Here is a 23,844-nt window from a genome sequence, read left to right as displayed (position 1 = left end):
CCACCCATGCTTCTTGATGCACCAGTTCTCCTCCCTCCCCAGCAGTACATCTCTACTCATCCATGATGAAGCTTGCAGCCACCTTGCACCTTCTGGCTCTTCAGACATACTGTCTCCTCCCATCCTTTCATTCATCCCATCGTAGCATACAGTATTTAACAGAGACATGCCAGGGCTATTTACTGAACACTGGTTTTGAAATTGCTCTTAAAATGGTAATCACTTTTCACTGAAGTAGTCTGGATTTGAAGAAGCATTTTTTAATAGAATAATACATGGTAAATAGTAAGCAAATATTAATATTCTTGATGGAAGCATAAGACTGTAGTTCACTACCTAAGTTGATGAAAAATGCAACATCTTAATTCTCTCTTTACCCACCTTTACCTTCCACAAGGGTTTAGTCAGTAGGATTGAACTCCCTGGTTAAATGAAAGAGGGAATCTTGATATATTCTTACACATACAGCAAAATCACTGTGAAATTGTGCAAAATGCATTTGCAATGCAGAAGCCAGTAGATGCATTTTTTTTTTTTCCAGTATTCATAGAATCAGAATATCCCAAGCTGGTAGGGACCCTCAAGGATCGTTGAGTTCAACTCTTCACAGGTCTACCCAAAAATTCAGACCGTATGACTGAGAGCACAGTCCAAATGCTTTTTAAACTCCGACAGGCTTGGTGCTGTGACTGCGTCCCTGGGGAGCCTGTTCCAGTGTGCGACAACCCTCTCAGTGAAGAACCTCTTCCTGGTTGCCAGCCTGAACCTCCCCTGTCACAGCTTGACACCATTCCCTTGGGTCCTATCACTGGTCACTAAAGAGCACAGATCAGTGCCTACCCCTCCACTCCCCCTCGTGAGAAACTTGTAGACCGTGACGAAGTCCCCCCTCAGCCTCCCCTTCTCCAGGCTGAACAGGCCCAGTGCCCTCAGCCACTCCTCATATGTCCTCCCCTCTAGGCCCTTCACCATCTTCGTCGCCCTCCTCTGGACAGTCTCCAAGAGTTTAATGTCCTTCTTGTACTGTGGTGCCCAGAACTGCACACAGCACTCGAGGTGAGGCCGCGCAGAGTAGAGCAGGACAATCACCTCCCTCGACTGACTAGTGATGCTGTGCTTGATGCACCCCAGGATACGGTTGGCCCTCCTGGCTTCCAGGACGCACTGCTGGCTCATATTCAACTTGCTATCGACCAAAACCCACACATCCCTCTCTGGGTATTTATTTAGAATAAAAAATACCATCCACTAAAATAACCACATGAGAAAACTCTCTTGTCCCTGAGGCAGCTAGCTGTTTGCTCCCTCCCTCTCTCCTAGCGGGTTATCTTGGGCTGTATCTGCTACAATCACTGTGCAAAGGAGAGCTTTTAATGCTACAGATGCTCCCCTCTCAACGCTCCCAAACACCACAGTTGCCTCACTGCCACACCAGCACACGCAAGCAGAAAACACGAGCCTCACACAGGTCTACCTACGTTCAAGTACATTAAGCAAAAGGCAGCAGGTGGCGTAAGCATGCTTCCCAGGGGGGTGGTCCTTCCACCCCTACCTAGGTGAGGTGGTACAAGTCCTTGCCCACCTTCTCCAGGCGTTCCCTGTACTCCAGGGGGGCATAGAGGGAGGTGGCGACCCCCCGAAAGCCGTGCATGGCCCCCCACCAGCAGGCCGCAATGGCGGCGGTGGAGTCGCTGTCTCCCGCATGGAAGAAGGCCCGGTGGGCCAGCTCTGTCCAGGAGTCCCCCGCACCCAGCAGTGCATCGTAGGCGATCATGGGGGCGTCGTGCCCACTGCTGCCTGCCCAGCCGTCGTAGCTGAGGGAGGTGTAGAAGGAGTCTCTCTCTTCCACGCCGTACTTGGAGGGGAAGGTGGGCAGCGAGACCCCGTCCAAGATGCCTCTCTTCGCCAGGTATTTTTTCCATTGCTCCTCGAAGTAGTACCTGCAGAAGAGGGCATGGGACAGAGGGGGTGTGAAAGAAGTCCTGCTGCAGGAGCACACACCCAGCCGCCAGAAAACGCGGCGCCGAGAGAGACCGGAGCAGCAGCTCAGCAAAATGGTAGGCGTCCCCTGTTTGCCAAACAAGGGACAGGATTTACAGTAAGAGGCACAAGGACACATTTCAGTGAGTTAGATTTCCCCTTCCTCCAGCCACATGGGAGAAGGCAGCCCACCACCTGCCACTGTTGCGCTGCAAAGGATTCGAAGGCTCAGACCGAGAACTGAGTCATCCTCACAAACTCAGCGTACCTCTGCCCGTGTCTGTGCACAGAGCCACGCTGAATGCGCATCCAGATTTGGTTACGACTTTCAGACTGAGCTCAGCCCTAGACCTGGTGCTCTTCCCCAGCCCTGGTTCCCATCTTTCATCAGGTCATGGTTGAGATGGCAAGTTAGCTGCCTCATATTGGATCCAAAAAATGTCAAAGCTACATGACACTAAAACAACCTGCCGATTTTTTGTTATGTTAGGTGTATTTTTCTCCTGGGGGACATCAGAGACTTTCTGAACCGACTGGATCCCGTGGTAGGCATGCGCTGCTCTCCGAGTGAACCATAATGTGATTACTCAGACTTAGGTGTAAACAGCACTCACCCTCCCGTACATGAGGTTTATTTTAATTTTAACAAAGCCTGGCGGCAGCAGTGCAGCTCACCATTGCCCCATGTTCTCCTCCACGAAGAAGCCAGTGTCCCGCACGTAGGCCTTGGCACGCGGCAGCACCTCCAGCAGCTTCTTCCCCCAGGCCAGTGGGGGCACGTTGTTCACCGCAAAAGCCGTGAAGAGGGCCGAGGCCAGGGACCCCAGGTAGCCGGTGGGATGGTGGTGGGTCATCCGGCCGCTCTCAATGCTGACTTGCACCAGCGTGTCCAGCTCGTCAGGGCGGCGGAAGCGCAGGCCGATGCACATGGAGCGCATGGCAGCCCCGCAGCCTCCACCTTTGGGGCTGAAGGGGATCCTCCAGCCATCCGGCTTATCCGGTTTCAGATTCAGAGCGTTTTTCTGACACGTGGCACCTGAGCAGGGAGGAAGAACCACACGTCATGCAGAGATAGTGTTCTGTAGCATGGAAACCAGGGGAAGACAGGCAGGGCAGGAGGGCATTGCCCTGTGGAAGGGATTCAGGCTTCCCTATAAACGCAGAAATTGTCTGCTCGCGTCTGGCTCTTGCCTTAAATTGCCACTACACCCTGCGTTTTCTCAAGCAGACACGATAATTCCAGTTTGTGAAAATAATTATAAAACCCAGGGTGGTAAAAACCACCCCACTGCTGATTTTTTATTTATGCAATTTATATTGTCACTATTTACATTTGATGTTGCTTGCTTAATAGCATCTATAAAACATTTATACTATCTAAACAAGGTATATTATGCACAATAGATATCTAGATATCCATAAACAGAAGGAAGATTTGGAAATCCATCAGATCACGTTGATCCAGACCCAAAGCAAGACTAAGTGCCTCTGCTGTTTTCCTGGCAGGTGCTTAACTTCTCTGCCTCACTGCTAGGAAATATTCCCTGCAATAAACCCAGATCTCCCTTGCTGCAGTTTAAGTTTGTCAGAAAGTGAGGAACACTGTACTTTCCTCACTGCAACAGGGTTTTGCATGAGTAGCTTTGCTGTATTTCTCCTAAATAAGCTGAAGAGTAACTGTATTATGTCAATTGAAAGGTTTGCCCAGCCCAGCTGCTCTCTGAACATAGCCACCAGCAGATATCTATGGAAAAACTACAAAAAATGTGGCAGCTGCAATGTTTTCCTGAGAACACCCATATGGCTTTCAGCAGACAGAGGAGTCGTCCTGAGTCTCAAGTTGGGTCCAAAGGATGACGTTCAGTAACACCCAGTGGACCTAGCAGCCCTGAGCTGCCCTTGTTTTCTGGAACCCGCGCATGCTTTCAGCCTCCTCTAACATCCTATGGTAATCTGAGCCACGATTTGGTTATGCAAAGTGTTTCCTTTTATTTTAAACTGCCATTTGACAATTTCCTTAAATTCCCCTCTGATTTTTTTTTAATTGCAAGAAATAACAACTACCGATTCACCATGTTATTCCAGGCTGTATATACTTCGGCTCTTCTCTTCAGTCTTCTGCTCTAAGTGGACACCCCAGTCCAACTTCGCCCTTCTTCAGGTGGGAAGCCACACATTAACTCCTCGCTGCGCACCTCCATCCCTTTCTTAGTTCTGCTATTTATTGTTTGAAGTGACTCTGCTTCTTCCAGTGCTGCTGCTTTGATAATGCTCATGTTAGTATAGCCCCTTCATAGGTTAAAGCCACCTGCACAATTACATTTCAGAGCCCAGCAACCTTCCCTGGCAAAGACCAAGAAAAAATTTTAAGTGCGAAGCCTGAATGCTTGTGTGCAAGGAAGAGGAAATAGGTTTCAAATACTACATTATCTCTGATCCTCTTCTACCTTGCTTGGCAGTAGGATTTGGTGTACGTCAGTCTGTTTTACCAGCACATGGCATTTACAGCACCCTTGTAACAAAAATACCTCCAAATCCAAGTACAGTTTTAAGATTGGCTCCTGGCCACATACCAGCAGTGCTAGCATTGGTTGTCCACTGTCAGTAATAGTGTCACATGGATCCTTTCACAGTTCTGGTCTACGTTTCTGTAGCATCCTTCTCTTCTGACAGTGTTGGTGCATTACATGCATATTAAATCAGCACAGGGTACAGCCCACTGTGCTCTGGTGGACCAGCTCAGTGCGTCTCAAACTGAAAAAGTAGCTCTGTCCTGTTGCTCTCACACTATTTCTGCAACCAGACTGTCATCGGAAATAAATTTTGAGAATGGGAACAGCATATGCAAGGCTTCCCCACCGGAAAAAAAAAAGGGTTGTCGACCAGTGCAGCCCACACTGTCAGGCTACTTTCATTCTCATGAATTCCCCGCAGTGTGACACTGGCACAAAGCAGAGCTGCCATCTCACCAGCCTCAGCCCTGCCTGGTGTGCCTGCACACCGGCCTCTGCTGTGATGCTGGCGTCACACTGGTAGACAAGGCCTGCTGGTTTTGCTGTCCCACACAGCCAGCCAGCCCCTGGATCAGTCCAGATGTTCTTTATGCAGCCTTCCTCTGGGTGACTTAGAGTGAAAACTGCAGGGCTGTGTCTTTCTGCTGGAAGCAGCAGCAAGCACAGCATTTGATAGGGGTGGCACTGGGCTCCACCAGCACTGATGGTCACCAACCTTTTACTGAATTGCCAAGCAGGTTATTTCTGTGGTGTCTCAAAGTGGGCATGCACTCAAGCCTCTAAATATGCTTTCTGTGTAGTTTATTAATTCAGTGCTGGCTGCTATTTATTAAAATCATTAAGAGTGCTATCAGTATAATTTCTAACTGTGTTATGATTAACACAAAATTGAAGCACTTTACAAATCTAAATATACTAAGCATTGCACTTAGACCTACATGGGACCTAAAAAGATCCAGTCAAACAAAACTAAGCTTTAAAAAAGCTGTGCTAATTATCATATTTGTATGTACTTGGTAAAACAGACTTTCTGGCAGAAAGACGAGAGGAAAGGGAAAGAGCAAAGGGATTAGGATAACTCAAAATCAAAATATGCACCAAAAAAATGAACTCTGTAATCTTCTTGGAACTGCAAGAAGGGCATTTCATCAGGACATGTTTAGACACGTTGGGACCAGGCAACTCAGTGCTTGATAAGCAGAGAGATCGTTCATTAGCTATTACCAAAGAAAAATGAGGAAGATGACAAAGCTTAAACTGTAAAGAAAGACTTGTTATTTTGCAATAGCAAGCAGACATTTGATTGCAGCTTTAAGCCTGTACATATTACTCTAGGAAATTACTTCTCATAACATGCAAATGAAAAAAAAATTGTAAATCATACCAGCATACAACAGGTAGGACTCTGGTGATTTAAGAAGTGATGTATTGCAAGTATTATCCTCATGCTTTTAAACAATTAAAATATTAAAGCATTCGAAATCTGATTAAGGAAGACTAAGTTGAAAACATGCTGTTAGGCCTTTTTTTAAACTGGATTAAAAACAAACAAACAAACAAACAAACAAAAAACACTCTTGTGGGAGTTTCTGAATCCAGAAATTCTATCTTGGACACTTACCAAATCCTGGTTAGGAAATCCATGCAAACTAAACTAAATGTAATACTGTTTTAAGGAAAAAAGAAATGCAAGCAAAAAGCACTGTGAAAAAAAAAAGCCAATCTGGAAAAGTTTCATGTACAGCTGGATGCTATTTCTGGAATAGGCTTTTAGGCTTCTGTGCCATTTATTTTGACTTTTCATGAGCACAGGCATGTGCTGGGAGCAGTAACAGCACAGTACCAGCTGGTTAGGGTCTGTCAGTAAACATAATAAAGGTGAGTTCAAACAATGACATAGTCACAAAAAATTCTATAGGTAGAGGACTTAGACCAAAAGGAACAGAGCAACAGGCAACAGCTTTGAAGCAGAAGGTTTCCTGGAGATCTTTGCAGGCAAGTGTAACATTATGGAAAAAGAAATATGGCCATTCTTGTGTCACTTAATTCATTGGCTTTGCTATCTGCAAAGAACAATGAATTTGGGCCTGTGGCACATCACAAAGAGCAATAATGGATGTAGGGATTAATTTGCCATTAAGACAGTGAGATAGACTGCTCTTCTCTCTTGGGGCTGCTTATTTGAGGGACCCCACTGTGGCCTTCTGGTGACTAATAAAGATGTGGGAATCCCTTTGTTACTGTGGGTTTTGATTTTCAGGTCTGGCTTTCCTTGTGTGGGTGAACAATGTGACTTTCCCCCACTATTCTAGGGGAATCTCCTCTCTATTGGGTGAAAGTTGCAGCGGCAACTTTCCATTCTCAGCCTTAAAAGCTGCAATTCCCCAGTGAGTATTTAATCTGTTCAGAAGAGCATCATCTCAGGTTCTGTTTTCAGTTATCATCTATTTACTCTGAAATGCCTTAAGAAGTTACTGACATGCAACGTCTATCATTATTATTTACAAATACAACATGGAGACCCTGGAATGCAGACAGCTTCTGAGGATATGGATTAGGTGTTCCCTTTTGTAGTAAGGCAGTGAACATTAGGTAGCTAAGTGTCAGATTTAAGCTCTCAGAGGCTAAGACCTGTTCAACTCCTTTCCTGTGGCTGCAGCAGGAGAACTCCTGAATGCTGTTGCAAGAGCATTTTCAGCAGATTTCCATTTTTTTCCATGCTACTTTCTCTCCATAGCAGAATTTTATGAGGCAAGCATCTGTGGAACCAGTGCTCACAGAAGAATTTGCATCTCTTTGTTCAGCCAAATAACCTGACCTTTTGTCACTCCAATTAGTCACCATAGCAAATTTACTTTGAGATCCCTTACTTCCAAATGGGAGCTGCTTGTGGGCATGCTGCAGCCTGGTTACTCACATATGGACTGCAGCAGGTGTGCTATTATACTTAGCTATTAATTACTAACATTCCAATTTTAGGCTCTTCTCCTTTTCGTCTCAGATTGTAGTCACCAAGCTTAGGTATCAGAGACAAAAATAACTTCCAGGTGCTGTCTCTCTGACAGCTGTGGTTGGTCCACCTTGGCAGACCCCATCAGCTAGGGGACTTACAAGTTGCTCCTTTGCCAAAACAGCAATAATTCTGTCAAAATTTTAACCTGCTGGCTGCTGCTATCCTGGCAAGCATCATTACCTCTTCTTAAATATTTTATTAATTAATCTACACTGACAACTGAAATTATCTGTCTTACTGAATGCTGATATTTCAGTCCTGGCGATGAGGATAAGCAGTGGCTGCGGAAAGGTACGCAGAACACTTTCCTGCTCAAGTTTCTTATCTGGCTTACCAATGAGAACAATGCAGGATTTGGTCTTTCCCAGGAAAATGTCTTTTAATGTCAAGACAGAACATTCGTGCTATATTTTGGCCAATCCAGATAGGCATGAGTCCAGCCGAACATTTTTCATTTTTAAAACTTTGTATAGCATTGCAGCATTTGAGTGTTTCCTGACACTTATCCTGCATGGACTAGCCAAAGTAGAGGCCCAGCCTCTGAAGATCCTATTTAAGTTTATTTCAAGCATCTGCAGGAGGCTGGGCCATCTGCAGAGAGAGATGGGGACCTCAGGGAGATGCTGGGTAAGCAGGCCTGGGTGAACCAGGATCTGCAGAAATACATGGCATGCAGCTTGGATATTGCAGCCTGTCAACGTATCCTTCCCAAACGCTGCTATGCATTGCCAGTCCTTGCAACTCGTGCCCCAAACTTGGCAGCACTGTGGTCGTGCCAAGAAATGAGAGAGGCTGGACCTACAAGGTTCAGAGATCTTAAATGTGGCCTGACTGTCCAGTTGCAGAAAGTAGCCATTCAGAGCTAGCCAAAGGTAGACTTTGGGTTTAATGAACTTAATTATTCCAAGCAGGGATTTCCCTGCCTTTAAATATTTTTTATGTGTAATTTATTGCATTTGTTAAAATAAGTTCTCTATTAATGCTCTGTTTAGAGGTGTTAACACAGCATTTCAAGATGCACATTATACATGACTGAATTTGTGTTTTTCCTCCAAGGGTGTAGGAAAAGACAGTAAAAAATAATAATAATAATAAATAATAATAATAAAAACAGCATTCACCAGTGGAAAACCCTCTCATTCCTCTCATGAGTTCAAGGCCAGGCCTCAAACACACCTGTAAGAATGTCTTATAAATGTGGGCAAAACAGTATCTTTTCTCATCTAGTTCTGAGATGGCCCAAACACTTCAGCCTGCCTTTTTCTATTCTCAATTCATCCTGAAAGAGTTACTGAGTGTAGAAAACTTTTGGCTGTACAAAAAATACAATTAATGCTACATCTATAAACAGCCAAAAGCAGAGCCTTAAGGTGAGAAGCTGGGCAGAAGCAGGGCCAGCCTTGGCTCCAAGCAGCATGAACGCGAGAGTCAGTAGCCACAAGGAGAGAGGGCCAGAGGACAGCTCTGCCAAGGTGACATAGCGGAGAGGTTACCTGGAGCTCTGCCTTCCATGTCATTCATGCACTCCTTGTAGTTATTTGCAATCAGGGAATAGAGATGCTCTAAACGTGGATTTTTCCCAGCAGCTACCAGCGCTTCGGCTGTGGCCAGGTGCATCACTGTGTCATCGCTGACTTTCCAGCCTTTGATGCTGATGTTGCTGAGCCCGCCCATCTCCGCCAGCTCCTTGTGGATGGTTGGGCCGTGCTGCAGGAACTCCCATTTCCCATTGTAGTAGCCCAGCGTGTCTCCAAGTGCACTCAGCACCATAGATGCCACGTAGTTTTCCATCTCCTTAGGACAAAATTTTTGCCCCAGGACTGCTTCAATGCAGAAAGTACTATGAAGAAAAAAAAAAAAAAAAAAAAAAAAAAAAAAAAGAGAGAGAGAGGAGGATAGTAAAGAAAAATTTTCTCAGTTCAGTACAAGCCTCTACTACTAACCTCCAGTAGCCTGGATTTGTGGCCTAGCACTTGCATCTCCCTCAGAGATGATGTTCCTTCAAAGCACACGCATCCCCCTGGCCCTGAGGCAGGGAGAGCAGGGCATGTCCTGCCGGGGCAGCAGCCGGCCAGGATGATACTGTGTGTTCAGGGACCAAAATGCAATGGCAGTACTGCAGAAATGCGTAGGGAAGTAAGGGAAACCCACATTTTCTCCAGATATAACCCACAGGAGTAAGGAGATAGGATCAGGCTTCCTGTGATTTTCGTACCATGAGAATAACTTGAGAGTGAAGCCCGCTTTTACCCACCAGTCCATTCACCCTTAGCAGCATAAGGCAGAGCCTGGTACAAGTGGCAGAGAGGGGCTCTGACCAACAGCTGGCCCATCTCCGGAGGCTGGCTACAGAAACGTGTGCTCTTACAGGCAAAACCAGGCACTCCAGCGGATATTTTAAGCAACACTTCCCCCCCCCCCCCCCCCCCCCCCCCAGCCAAAACACTTCTGGGTCTGCTGCTTTTTGCTTCTATGCCTCGATATGCGCTAAGGATCCTGTAAGTCTCCCTTTGTCACATGACCCAGGAAAAATGCAGAAAGAAAACCAGAGGCACAGCGAAGAAATTAAGCTACTAAAAAACCGCTCTGAAGTTAAGCACGTAATTCGCCTGGCCGGGGGGAGAGGAGGCTGCTTCCCGCTGCACAGCGCTGTTGCAGCCTGTCGGGACTTACACGGCCAGGATGCCGAAGGCAGGGTGCTGGCTCGTCACACCCCCTCGCCCAACCATTGGCAGGACACGGTGCCGAGCCAAGGATACCGGGCCCTGCCACCAGCACCTCTCCCAAGGCTACCCGGCTGAGGCCTCCAGGATGGCGGCAGCGGTGATGGCGCAGTACGTCCTCTTTCCTGCGTCACCACCGCCGCGACAGGCCCGGCCCGGGAAGAGGGGGAGGAAGGCGGAAGGCTTGCTCTGCCAGCACAGCCCTGAGATCCCTCTCCAGACACAGAGCAGCTGCAGCAGGGCCACCGAGCAAGCCCCGCAGCCACCCTCTGGCACAAGCCACCACAGCGGCCATGTCCCCGGTCACTGCTTGGGGTGGGGGGAAGACCGAGGCCAGCAGGGTGGCGGCGGAGGGGAGCACCAGCCTTCACCGACCCCACTGCCGCCACACTGCCGGGCTTCGCTCCTGGGGTGTCCCCTGCCTTGTGGTTTTGCTGCTCAGCCCCCTGGTGTGCTCCTGGCCAGCCCCCGCTTTCCCTCCCACACCTCCCCCCTTTCATTTTTGGGGTTCTAGTCTGTCTTTGTGCCCTTAGGAGCCATACAGTCAATTTGGAAATGAAGTCACCACGTGGAGATGATTATTTTCTTAAAATAAAATAAAATAAAATAAAATGAATATAAAATAGTAAAAATGACAGATTTTTGGCATCCCCTCCTTTGCTTCTCTGTTGAAGCTATGCACTATTTTCCTGAGCACACACATACCCCTTTTAGCCAGACCACCAGTCTCCTCCTGGGTGCCAGCGCAAGTTATCCCCTGGGCCCTGCAAGTCTCCAGCATTTACCTGGAGCTCTGTATGGGGCAGCACAAACCCCTCACAGACCCAGGCCTCCTCTGGACAGATACCTGCTTTGTCTTGTGTTGGTGGTCCTGCTTCTTTGCATCTCAAAGTGCTTGATGACACCATTGCCTCCTACAAGTTTTACACTTCTTTTTTTTTATGCTGGTGGTGGCTGTGTAGCTGAGGGTGTCTACTGAATGGGCAAAGAAGGAAAAGGAAAAAGGAAGTAGGAGCAAGAAATAAGAATAAGCATGGCTTGGACCACCATTTGCAGAGGCTGAACCTTCTCATCAAATCATGGTCCCTTGACAGGCGCATGCCGCATCTCTGGAGCCCTGATTCATGTAAGAAGGTACCAACAGCTCTTACATATGAAAAAAAAAAATCAAAATAAAAAATTCCCCCATGGCTATGAGAGAAAGCAGTGGTAGTTTTAGAGCTGCAGCCCTGGGGGATTTCAGGGCAATCAAGACTGCAGTGCCGGGCCAGAGCAGAGTCCCTGGGGAATTTGGGGGCAAGTAAGAGAGCCAGCTGGAGCTGGGCCCTGGGGGATTTTAGGTAGCTGAGAACGCTGAGCTGTGCTGGAGCGTCCACCCCGGTGGCCTCGGCTGTTTGGTATTCAGTGTCCATTCAGATATTTACTGCTTCTCTGCCACCCTGCTGTAGATGTGGAGTTTCAGAAGTATCTGGTACAGAAAATAGTAACAGAAAAGAAAGTGGGAAAAGAAGTTTCTGGTGTATCAGCAGAGCCAGTGGTGCCTGCTGACCTTTTCTGCTTGGGTCTGTTTTATACAGAGCAGCTCAGAATTTACTCAGGCTGTTCCTATGCTTAAAAGCAAAACAGGGCTTTTGTCTCCTAAGGTTTGGGCTTGCGAGAGGGAAAACCCCTCCTGCTTTTTGCTGGTTCTCTGTGAGGAAGGGCTTCTGCTGCAGCAGTAAGGGCAGAAGAAAAGAATGTTGCAGGGTTCCCCAAATGGCCAGGAAAATGAGAGCACTCCTCTGCGTTAGCACAAAATACCTGTGGCACTGAAATCTTCAGATCATGCCACTGTTTTCTGGTTCCTGATCTCTTTCAGATTCCTAAAAAATGAAACCAAAACATGCTTTGGAGCTAAGCAACATCTCACATGTGTCACCAAAAAACAATGAGACTTACTCACTGACAGGCAGCAGCAGAGCAACTACCAGCTGGAGCCATCATCAGGAGCCTGCAAGCATGGGGTAAGGAGAGGGGCAATTTTCAGGCTTGAATGAATGTGTTAATCCCAAAGGGACCCTGTGGGATGCATGAAGAGAGCGCTGTCCATCAGGCACACCACCAGCCTGGGGTTGGTGCAGGGCAGCATTGCCCTGACTCATCCAACAGCACGGGAAGGTGGGGACCCATTTGGCAAGGGTGACCTTCTGTTTATAAGCCATGCAAAAAGTTAAAGACTCATGATATTGCACCTTTCTGGTTTTTTTTTTTTTTTTTTTTTTTTTTTTTTTTTTAAATGAAAATTTAGGTTGTGGTGGACCTACGGCCAGGATATGCCTTCTGGAAAGTACCACCTTGGAGAAGCTCACTGACATGTCCCTGCCATGTGTTGGACACTGTGGTTAGTACTTGCTTAGACTCAGAATTTTCCTTCATGTTCATCTGGAAAAAAAGGGTAATTCTCTCTGACTAAAAAAAAATGTGCCTTTTCTAGATGAGCCTGACTCTGGGGGGCTGTGAAGGGCAGACTGCAGTGTTGGGACCATGTGCAGGTTTAGACCCTGTGGGACATTTCCACAGAACTACTTGAGGCCTTCAGGCCAAGATCTAGAATAATGTGCAAATTAAAAACACATGATGGCAGCTCAAACTTGTGCTCTCTTGAACCTGGCAGTGCCTCTGTTCTAAACCCTACGGCTGTCCCTGAAATGGGGCTGCAAGGGGCCATCTGGGATTTCCATTCTTCACCTCTAGTGTGAACCTTTCCCTTGCCCCTTATATTAAAAGGTGGCTTTCCAAAGAGTCTTTTGGGCCCTCACACATGTTCATTTTGGACCAGGGCCAATCTCTAGCAGTCTTTCCTTCTTTTAATAGCACTTTTTTTTTTTCTCTGTAATGACAGCTGGCATTTTTTTTCTGAGTGGGGAAATACTTCTGGGCTTACCCTAGCTCTCAGTCCCCAGGTGTGCGTCTTTCTTTGTCACTGGCCAGTAAATAACAACACACTGCAACACGCGGTGACCGACATTCAAAGCAGGAGCCTCCAGGGCCACGTGAGGGCTGCTGGGGACCTGGAGAGTTCGCTGCAGCCCTCCATGGGCTGAGTGGAGGTGAGGTGGTGGTGCGTGACCCTGCGCATGATGCTCGCCGTCATGGGGCAGCTGGGGCTGCTGCACTCAGTCTGGCTTGGTGGCTGCAGCCAGCATCAGCAGGTGCTTCTGGCCCTGCCCTTCCTTCACCTGAGGAGCTTTCTGCCTCAGCTTCTCCATCTGGTGGGGCAAAGACTCTTCTTGCTGCCTGCCTTCCCGTGGTCATGACAGCGGGGGGCTCCCACCTCGCTTGGTGCTGTCCAGGGAAGCACGACTGAGTAAGCAGGCAAGTGCCTCGACTCCAAACACAGCCTGTGTCTGAGGGAAAGCCAGTACAGAGGTGTTTTTGCCTGGAAATGGGATCCTGTGTGGGTGTTTTGGGGGATTGACAAGAGAAGTTTTGAAGGACTTGGCTGAAGCAGCTTTTAGAGAGCACAGCAGAGGAAGTCCCTCCGTGTGACCGACTTGGCTTCAGGGAATACTGCTCTTCAGCCTCTCATTCAGGAAACAAAATTGCATTGTAGAAGTATCTGCCTCTTTCTTTCCAAGCTCCTTCTACAAACCGTCTGAGGGAGCTTCTGGCCGGGGCAAAGAGGAAACTGAAAAATTAGTGTGATCTGTGCGTTGTGTTACCTGCACCTCTCTACAGAGTGCTTCCAAAAGCCATTTTAACATGCATTTAAAAAAATAGGGGGAAAAAAAAACTGTTTCAAGTAACCGCGGTTCTTCAGGGTAGAAGATAAATGGGAAAAAAAAATCAATTTCTTCACCACAGAGAGAGAGGCGTTGAGATGGCCACCAGGGATATCCAGGAATGTCAATCCCAGGGTTGTCAGCTCCTGGATGAGCTGAGGGCTGCAATCACCTCTCCCTCATCCAAATCTGGTAAAAAGAACTGCAAATTCATCTTTACCACCTCTCCGCTGGGTTTATAGCTGTCTTTTTGGCAAATTGGAATGTATGGGGACAGGAACCACCCTGGCAGACTGCAGGTCCTGCTTATGAGCCCGGGGAAGTCAGTGAAGCAATCCTGGTCAGCTGCTGCGGATGTGGGATTTGGCTCAAGCGGCAGATATGAGGCTCTGGGGCTGGCGGGCTAGTTGCTCCTTGATGTAAATAAAGTGACATATTCATTTTCAGTCGTGTGCCAGTGCTGGCACTGTGCTCCCCACCTGCAGTACGAAGGCGTTTGTGGGCTGCTTTCTTTCCATGAACTGCTGGCAGTTGCACCTGTGTCCTTTCAGAGTATGTAGGGGCTGGGGAACACACTGGAGGGGTGTCGTGCCTGCGAGCAGAGGGGCCCACCAAGCCTGCCTTATGGCCAGCTCAATCCACAACCACCAGCAGGATAATTTGAAGGCTCTTGGTGAGGGTCATCCGCCTGCAGCGTAAAGCCCACTTGGGTCTCCATCCTACCAGAGTCAGCTAACTTGAGTGGGGTAGAGATGGGGGCACTGGATGAGGCCTGGGGGAGCAGACGTGTGGGAATGGTGTTGAGAAATTCCCGTTAGCTTATCAGGGAGCACTTACAGCACCAGGACCTGCCGGGCTGAAGGATGACTTTCCTTAACTTGAATGACTTAAACTGAAAGTAGGCAAAATCCTAGATATGATAGGTTAGGAAAAGCCCTGTGGTGTCTTTGAGTTACTTGATTGGGTGGTTGTTTTCCACCAGTGGGATTTCTCTTATGCTGGGTTGTGACCTGAGCCTCTTCTCTTGTCTTTCTCTTCGGGCTGTTTCTTCACCAGCTCCCCCTAAAACTCTGCCATTCCTTGGAAAGACTCCCATTTGTAGCCGTATACCAAATAACAAAGGGTCATAGAATTAGTGGGAAAATGCTTAGCAGAAAGGATGGCAAGGCACGACATTTTAAAGTTTACTTCTGCATTTGATTCTTCATGAATTGGATTTCAGAGAATTGGGAAGTGCTGGTGTGTGACAGAAGAGGAACACATGAACAAGCTCACTGAACGCTGTTGTATCCATTGGTCTGATGAGGCTTAAAAATATCTGCCTGCTTCCTTTCTCTACTTACGCACTTTCTGTGATGCAATTCAATGGTGGCACTGCCCTGATGCGTGGAGAAGTCCTGCTGGAACGAGGGGCGGGGAGGTGGTGTAAGTTGCCCTCCCCACTTCCGAACTCACACGCACCCCATGCATGTACCCACGCTCGCAGAGGAGCAACGCCTTTGGAGGAGGCCACAAAAGGCACCTCTGTGCTGCCCCCAGGAAGGCCCTGGTCTGGCAGGAAGGATGGGTGAACCCTTGACGGCAATCACTAGGCAGAGGCTGTTGCTAACTACGAAACCTCTTGCTTTTAAAACAGATAGCATGTGAGATCTGGGAGGAGATGACCTGTCACTGATCTGCCAAGTAGATGGCTGCACAGACCTGCAAGATAGCGAAAAGAGGATCTGGCTTGGGAAGAAAAACAAACATATTTGACTGGTGATGCCTGTTAGACCACACGTTGTCAAAAGTCATTTGAAAGTTAAGGAAATCACAGCCCCAGCAGGCACAGGGAGGTGTGGAAACCAAGATGCTGCTCCTTTTGTATTCCCTGGTTTCACATGAACCCAGTTTCATGAACCCAGTATTCCCTGGGTTCATACAACACACGGACAGTGGCTCTGCACCACCTCTTCCTCACAGGAACATGTTGCCCAGAGCAGCTGTGGCTGCCCCATCCCTGGAGGTGCTCAAGGCCAGGCTGGATGGGGCTTCGGGCAGCCTGGGCTGGTGGGAGGTGTCCCTACCCATGGCAGGGGATTAGAGCTGGATGATCCCTAAGGTTCCTTCCAACCCAGTTTATGGCTGTATGATTCTACGAATCCCTCAATGTGGATCAGACGGGAGGAAACACTCTTTATAGAAGACCCCTCCCTTGTGCTTCCGCCCAAGCCCTCAGGAGCAAGAACGCCAAACAGCTTCTTGTTTGACACGGATGTGACAAGAGCATGAGCTCAGGGACCAGGCTTTGTGTCAGGACAGGTGTGTGCTGGATGTGGGAAATGCATTGGTTTCTGCTCTGTCAAAGCAGCTACTGCCGGAGAGCTGGTGGGTGTAAGAGGCAGCGCAGGGTGAGATCTTTTCCATGCTGTTCAGTCATCTGCATGTGCTGGAAATGAAACGTTGCTTATCCTACCCCAGCCTCCACAGCCTTTTCCATTTTTCCACGGAATATCCCTGGCATGGCAGCCGCTTTGATGTAACCCAGCCATGCATGGCTTGTTTTGGCTGCGATAGCAAAACCTGGGAGGCCGTGCTTGGCCTGACACAAATGTGTCTAGCCATAACTGAGTCAGGATGAGGAACCCGTAGTGCCTCATGCCTCGGGCAGGAGGCAGCCAGCCAGAAGAACTGATTGCACACCAGCTGGAAAGCAGGCGGTTGTACGCGTGGGTGGTGGGAGGGGGAAGCGAGGGGCTACATTGCCCCCAAGTTCATGAGATAGCATGTGGAAACACAGCCCAGTGGTAAGGATTTCTGCCACTGAGAGGAGCATAGCAAAGGTCGTTCCTATCATTACACAGCCAAGGCTGGAGAGCTACATGAGCCAGGGCCTCCAAACAGCCCACTAGCCTGGCCTCAGTACATGGAAAAAGAGTTACAGTGCAAAACAAGTTTACCAAGGCTATCTATCTCATGCCAGGCTATCCTGGTAGGTTGGTGGGGTTGTTTGTTGTTGTTTTTTTTGATAAGATAATTGATTACATAGACAGAGGACTTTGGAAAGACAGCTCTTACAGACAAAACCACTAAGCTGGAGAAACAGGATTAATGTGAGTATCGTAAGTATTTACCTAAAGAAAGGATGTCAGGAGGCTCTGTCTTAAGGGAAAGAAGCAGGGTGGAAAGAGGTTATTAACTGGGCTCCTCAAAGGGCTGATCTTGTTTACCCAGAAAGAAAACAGGCATCAATCAGATTTGGTCAGATCTGAAGGGCTGGTCCCTACAGAGATCACTCAGCCTGCAGCAAGGAAAGCTGACGGCACCGAGGACTGGAATAAGGGCAGCAGGATGAAAGTCAGCAGCAAAAAGTCACAGCTTGTGTGTGCAGAGCCTGGCTGTAGGACATCGTGCTCCCAGCTTGTCCCTGCCATCTGGAAAGTAAAGGGGAAGGGCAGTTCTGGTTGATCATAAATGATGATGAATCCTCACCATTGTGCAGCTGAGGAGAAAACTGAGCAGAGATAAGGTCTCCTCAGGTTGAAGACACTTTAGGGTGTTTATGAAGGTTCTTCTTATTTCCAAAGGTGATCCCAGGGTTGCCAGTGATACCTGCTCATACTTCAGTAAACAAGAGCTCAGCTCTGCAATGCCAGAGAGGGAATCTGTGTGTATACATGTATATGTGCCTTAGCATGCCTGCTGAACGGGCCAAGCACAGCACCTGTGCCATGAAATTGCCTTGTCTCCTCTCACGGAATTTCATGAGTATGGTGAGGTCTCGGGCCTCACCTCAGCCTGTGCCCTCTCCCAGTGGCATAAGCAGAAGACAACATTTTGGTGGAGGAGCTGAATTCAACAGGCAGGCACACCTGAACCTCACGGCAAGTGGATGGTGTCCCTGAAGTCACCAGGAAGGCACAAACAAGTACCCATGCCCCAGAGGTCTGAGGGTTTTGTCCAAAAAAGTGTGATACCCATGTAAAGGGGGAAGTCCCATGGCATGCACTTACAGAAAATCACTCTTTTTTAGGTTCAAAGGGAAAAGAAACAAACCAACACTGGACACCACATTTAGGCTTGAGGTTCAAATGTTTTCAGGTTTGGTTCTTGTTTTAGGTTGTGGGGGCTTTTGCTTTTGTTTGTTGTCTCCTGAACTCCCCCTCCCACCTTCAAATGTCAACCTGGCAGGTTTCTGGAATTGAGTCCTTTTGAGCTTTGCTTCCTGAAAACCTTGAGTCTGCACTTCCCAAGTTGGTGCCTGATTTGTGTGCCCATTAGCACGATCTGTGTCTGCGGACACATCGGCAAGGACAGATACATAGCTATCTCTAAATAAGTAAATCTGCCAAAAAATGTTGTGTTTGGCAAGAAAACAACTCTAACATGAGGAGTAGCTATCCCACAGGGTGTCAGCGTGACTTTACTGCAGAGAGAGGTTTTGGAGGTTCTTTGTACTAACCCCTCTACCGAGCACATACAGTTCTGCTCTTGGGGTCTGACTCCCATTGAAATCAGTGTTTCTGACACAGATCTATGTCAGAGCAGTATTCACACTGTTGTATAGGACAGTTGGTGCTGATTTCATGCCCTCTGTTTGCAATCAATAGCCGTCCCTTCTCTCTAACCTCAACTCACCAGGTTCTGCTGCTGATGCTGGTTCTAGGGCTCGTCTGATACGCCAGGAAATTGATGCATCTCACCAAGATGGCACAGAAAAGGAAGTCTATTTTAGTGAGTTAGTTTTTCACTGGGTTAGCATGTTGAACCAGATGCCACGGGATCACTGAGGGGCGAATGTGCCAGGGTGAGGTTTGTCCCTCTCTCTGACTGATCATACTGAAATAATTCTCAGGATTCTTGCAAGTGTGCAGCATAGAAACCACGTACAATATGAATTAACTGGGGGGTACTAAAATCAAAACAAGATTTTGACAAGCAAAACTCAAGCAAAACAGGGAGTCAGCCCTTAGTCATACTTACCAATTCCCCAAGCTGGCAGGACAAACACCCAGCAGACCTCATGTAGAAGGCAGACTCTTTTTCAAATGCTATGTTATACCTCAGCTCATTCATTTTTACACGTGCATTTTCATATCTGTGCATTGTTGTGTTGACACGTGCTTAAAGGCTTACATGCTTACTTTGCAGTGTTTTAGTTTCTCGTCGTCACTGTGGTTTTATGATTAGGACAGCTTGAACTTTGGTGGACCTCTCCAAAATATCTAGGAACAAAGCCCTCAGACACAGCAGAATCAGAGCCTTACTCTTTCTTTTTTGCCTACTGAGCACACGGGCTGTCTCAGTTCCCCACGTAGCACAGAGCAGTCATGTCCTTTCGGGATATGAACCAGGTTGAAAATCACTTTCCCCATGACCCAGTCACTCGTGCCAAGTAGTACAATGCCTGATTAGGCAGGCTTTCCAGGGAGCCGGCTGTCCTCAGCTGCTCTCTGGCACTGCTCACACCCACGGCAGAGAGGGCAGGGCTCCAGCAGCCCCCTGAGGTCAGGCAGGTCCTTTCTTCATGCCTGAGCACTTCTGCATTCAAATCTCAGCTGTGTAATAACGCAAAAATGGAAAATACAGCCCAGCGTGCACCCCCAGGTGCTGCATTTCAGCAGCATCTCCCTGATCACTCGGCCAGTGCTGCTGCACGCAGTGCTGCCTTGTGCCTGCTCTCTGTGCCTAGGCCAGCATGAGTGCCATTGGGAGGAGGCCACCTCAGCCACAGCTGTGCTTTCCACCCCAAAACTCCTGTGTCCTGGGAGCCTGAGCTGCTTGTGGAAATGGGGCTGAGGCTCCCAGACATTTATGAGGCAGCAGAAGCCCGGGAAGCAACCAGCAAAAAGCATAACTTGCCGCACGGTACAGCCAGCCACCAAGCTTAAGCCACCTCTCTGCTGAAATAGGTATTAAAAACTTTAAACCAAATATCAGCCCATGTCTTCCTTACAGCCTGCTGCTGCTGAGGGCTGTGGCTGCCTGGCATAGCTGTTGCAGTCAGTGCAGCCTGCTTTATGAAGGAGAAACAGGGTGTTTGCTGCTGTCTCTTCACACACTGGGATGGAAAACACAGGAGATTGGGTTCTCCATTACAAGCCAGTGAACCACTCCTGCTGCAAAGGAAGAGCCTGCAGGAACTACATAGAGGGGGCAGCGAGGGCGGCTGTGGATGTTAGCTTGCTTGCATGCTGCAGGGCAGAAACCCGCTCTCTCTTTTCTACGCGAGCCACATGAGCGTGCTGGGCTCTTCTGCATGGTGGTTACACACAGTGATGTCTCATAACAGCAGAGCACAGTGACAGAGCCCACAGTTTGCTGTGCGGGTGACTGAAGAAGGTTAATCCCAGATTATTAAGACAATTTTGTTTTTGGCAAGAAGCCCTGGTGCTTTCTGAGCAGCAAGCATTTGATATCCATACAGCATCAGGACTCAAGTTATATGTTCACTGAATCACCAAACGGTTGAGGTTGGAAGGGACTACTGGAGACCATGGTCACTGATGAGCAAGTTGAACAGGACTGGACCCAGTACTGATCCCCGGGAATATCACTAGCTACAGGCCTCCAACTAGACCCTATGCCACTGACCACAACTCTAAACCAAATTACATTGTGCCAAATAGGGTGGGTGCATTTTGCATTTGCCTAACTTTAATTATTTTCCCTGCTTCTGAGTCATAAGATTTTGTTTAAAATTTATTCACCACTTCTGACTTAATATAGCCCAGCTGACATACTACCCATGCTTTCTGGTGCATGTCACCAAAGCATGCCACCCGTCTGTGCATGGCCAAGCTGGTGCCAAGCACTACTGCATGCCCTGGGCATTTCCACAGCTGGTTATTGCATATGCTGGACTCTGGTGAGGGTCAGGCGCTGTACTTCTGGTAATTCCCCTGTTCCCAGCACACTCTGATAGCCGCAACTCTCTGTCTTGGTCTTACTAGGGCACAGTTGGGACCTTCAAATTACTGTGCTAAGCAATCTGTTTTTTCAGCCCAGGTCCCTTGAGAACTTGGTTCCAGGGCAGTGGAGAAGCACAGTATCTAAGGGGTGATGTTAGGGAAGGGATCCCCAGTAAATGTGTGCAACCTTTGCTAAGCAATTTTAATTTATTAATACAATTTTTCCTCCTTCAGTTGGCCTGAGGGCCAGTGCACATCAAATGCCAACCCCCTTGAAGTGGGCCATAGCCCAGGGGCATCTTTGGATGAGATGAGTTTGGAGATCTCTCAGCAAAGGGTCTAGGGCACGAGAGGTGTGGTTCCTTCCCATGTTCTGAGGAGACAGGGCCATCTGTCCTGCCTTGAAGAAAGTGGGTTGTGTAAGTGAAGCCTGCCATTGTTTCCTGAGAGTTCTATTTTTTTCTGTAAACAAGATCATACTTACGCTCTAATCTGTGCTGGGTTGAAGCATTTAACTTCTTCCAATCTTGGCATCTTTATGGTCTGAAGGCTGGGGATGGCTAGGGGGAGAAATGAGAGCAAGAAATCTCTTGAGCTGTGGGGTTTTTGTTATTGTTATTTTCCTTTGTAAGACGAAAGTGATTAAGTGATTTTCTGTAACCCGAAACTGCTGGATTTTCCTCTTTCCCCACAAAGTGTTTCCCTTTGTTATTGCCACTGCGTAGGAGACAGCCTACCTTTGTCTGAACAGCTTAATTTCTCAAGACATTAGGACTTGTTTAGTAAGGCTGCCTTCTGTCTTTCTCTTACAGGAAAAACCTATAAAGTCATTTACTTCCACTAATGAACAGATGAGTGTTACCAGCAGAATTCAGTTCATTACTCTGTGTACCTTTTATTTCACATGAAAATATTGGAGCTATCGAATGCTGAGAAAAAATACTTCCTAGAAATGTTAATCTGCTTTGAAATGGGGGTCATTTCTCAGACAAAAATGTTTTTAGGGCACTTGCACAATGATTTTTTGGTGACGTACATCTCTGTAAACACATCTTGGATACTTTCCATTCAGCCTGGACGTCCTTGTACTAACAGCATGCAGGCATGCTTTGAATTCAGATTAACAAAGGTGGGAATGTCCGTTCTTCATGTTAACACCAACCAAAGGGATCCCAGTGCTGTAGCAGGGCATGTGGTTATGAATCCTCATTGGAGAGCATGTGCTGTGTGTTGTTTTTCACTATTTACCCACTTCTGCTCTTTCTGATATATTTCTGCTGTGAGATGTTGACTGAGAAATAGGAGGAGGTGGTGGTTTGATTGTTTTCAGTAATCAGAAAGTGATGAAAATAGCAAAAGTCTGATTGTGCTGTTTCTGCAGTGGAGGCCCTGCCATTCGGAAAAATCCTCAGTGGGTCAACATGAGAAATCTAGTAGTGATGTAACTGAACAGTCTTTCCCTCCAGTGTCAATGATTGCTACCACAAGTGCTGATTAGTGAAGTTAATTTCTTCCACACAGCACATACGCTGCAAAATTTCACTTGTCTTTTCTGCTTTTTTTCCTCAACGTTTTGTGTGAAAGCAAAGGAAAAATGTGGTATGTATGATGTTCTCACATCTTCCTCTTTTCCACAGCAATTGTTTTTAGCAGAATTTAAAGTCCGTTTTCTTATTAAATACAAGCTTCCCTTTTCAAGTTGCCATGCTTCTTACACATGTTTAAACTTGACCCTGGAGCACACATAGTTAAAATGCTGAAGGCTTATTAAAGTGCATGAGAAAGCTTATTCCAATGGGACTTTCCCTGTAAATTACTGGGCTTATAGTACCTGTTATCATGCTCACATAAAGCAGCCTCTTTTGAACTGGGACTTCAATACGAGTCCTTCAACTTTGTTAGCACTCCTGACTAAGACTGCCTAACACCCCTTGCTTGAAGGGCTGGCTTCTGAGAATCAAGGACATGTGCTTAGGGAAGCTTTAAGTGATGGACGCATTATGACTTCTGCCTCTGATCAGAGCAGAACAAAGCACTTGACTGCTGTGCTGTTTCTGTTGTTGCAATCACCTCGCAATCAGGGAGCTGTCTATACGACAGGATACCAACAGCCATGATACTTCGAAAAGGAGAAGCAGCCCTGGCCAAGAATAACATCCTTGAGTTCGGGTTTCTGTATCCAATCCAGACAGCCTTAATGGGGCACTGAGATACTCTGGATTGCTCGGTGGGTAAGAAGGGACACGAGGCTTTCTTGCTACAGGCTGGCAGTCAACGAGGGGGACCCAGCAGAAAAGGCAGGGTGGCCAGGAGCAAGGATTTCAGGGGCTGGGAAGCTCAGATACTTTCCCTGGGACTGCTCATCTAAGAGCAAGGTTAAACCCCAAGGAAGAAATGCAGATGTGGATGTAACAGGCTGGGGTTTCTTTTTAGTTGTGATATGCTAATGGCAAAAAAGAAAAAAAATTTTTTTGAAAGCTTGAATTTAAAATGAAAGTGAGATGGTAAACTGCGCAGCTAGAGCAGGGCTGCCAGTAACTGTATAATGATGCAGGATACGTGATTAGACCAGGAGCAGAAAGTTGTGGGGGCCCATCTGACTTGCAGAGAAGCTCAGTCCTTATTTGCCTAAAATGCTGCACTGCTGTATGGGAGTGGTGGGGAGGGGAGGTGGATTGGTGAAGGGAGAGCTGTGACTGTGACTGAGGAAAACAGCCTATGTACAGCTGAGTTCATGGTATGTATTTCCTTCTCTGCCTACAAAGAAAACACTTGTCTGTAAGCATTTGTACAGTCCTAATGTCATCTGTATTTTCAAACTGTGTTGGTGCCCCCATTAGAATATGCTTGGTAGAGTGCAAATGTACAGAATTGAATTCAGAGCCCAAATCACGAAACACGTGTACAAGAAACCCCACAGTGGACAGGCACAGTCCCACTCTGACTCACCATTGTGCTCCTCTG

At 47.6% G+C, this 23,844-nt stretch overlaps 1 protein-coding gene across 1 annotated transcript; it reads right to left on the bottom strand.

Moving 5' to 3' along the window:
• Window positions 1-221: 221 nt before the first annotated feature.
• On the bottom strand, window positions 222-10,354 carry ADPRH (ADP-ribosylarginine hydrolase). Its single transcript, XM_082772942.1, has 4 exons — window positions 10,180-10,354; window positions 9,000-9,346; window positions 2,656-3,016; window positions 222-1,940 (listed from the first exon to the last, which is right to left on the bottom strand). Exons 1-4 carry the CDS (start codon window positions 10,233-10,235, stop codon window positions 1,553-1,555), a joined length of 1,152 nt encoding a protein of 383 aa, XP_082629068.1. The 5' UTR covers window positions 10,236-10,354; the 3' UTR covers window positions 222-1,552.
• Between the last annotated feature and the right edge of the window lie 13,490 nt (window positions 10,355-23,844).

This window comes from Aythya marila (genome assembly GCF_965140915.1).
Source record: "Aythya marila genome assembly, chromosome: 1".
Taxonomy (NCBI): Eukaryota; Metazoa; Chordata; class Aves; order Anseriformes; family Anatidae; genus Aythya; species Aythya marila.
Note: the sequence above shows the minus strand (reverse complement) of the source record. Positions and strands in the feature narration are given on the sequence as shown.

Coding starts and splice junctions, on each gene's coding strand:
- ADPRH (XM_082772942.1), bottom strand. CDS start 10,235: ATGGTTGGGCGAGGGGGTGTGACGAGCCAGCACCCTGCCTTCGGCATC. Junction 9,347..10,179: donor GCCTTCGGCATCCTGGCCGT/GTAAGTCCCGAC, acceptor TTTTCTTCATAG/TACTTTCTGCATTGAAGCAG. Junction 1,941..2,655: donor GAGGAGAACATGGGGCAATG/GTGAGCTGCACT, acceptor CCTCTTCTGCAG/GTACTACTTCGAGGAGCAAT.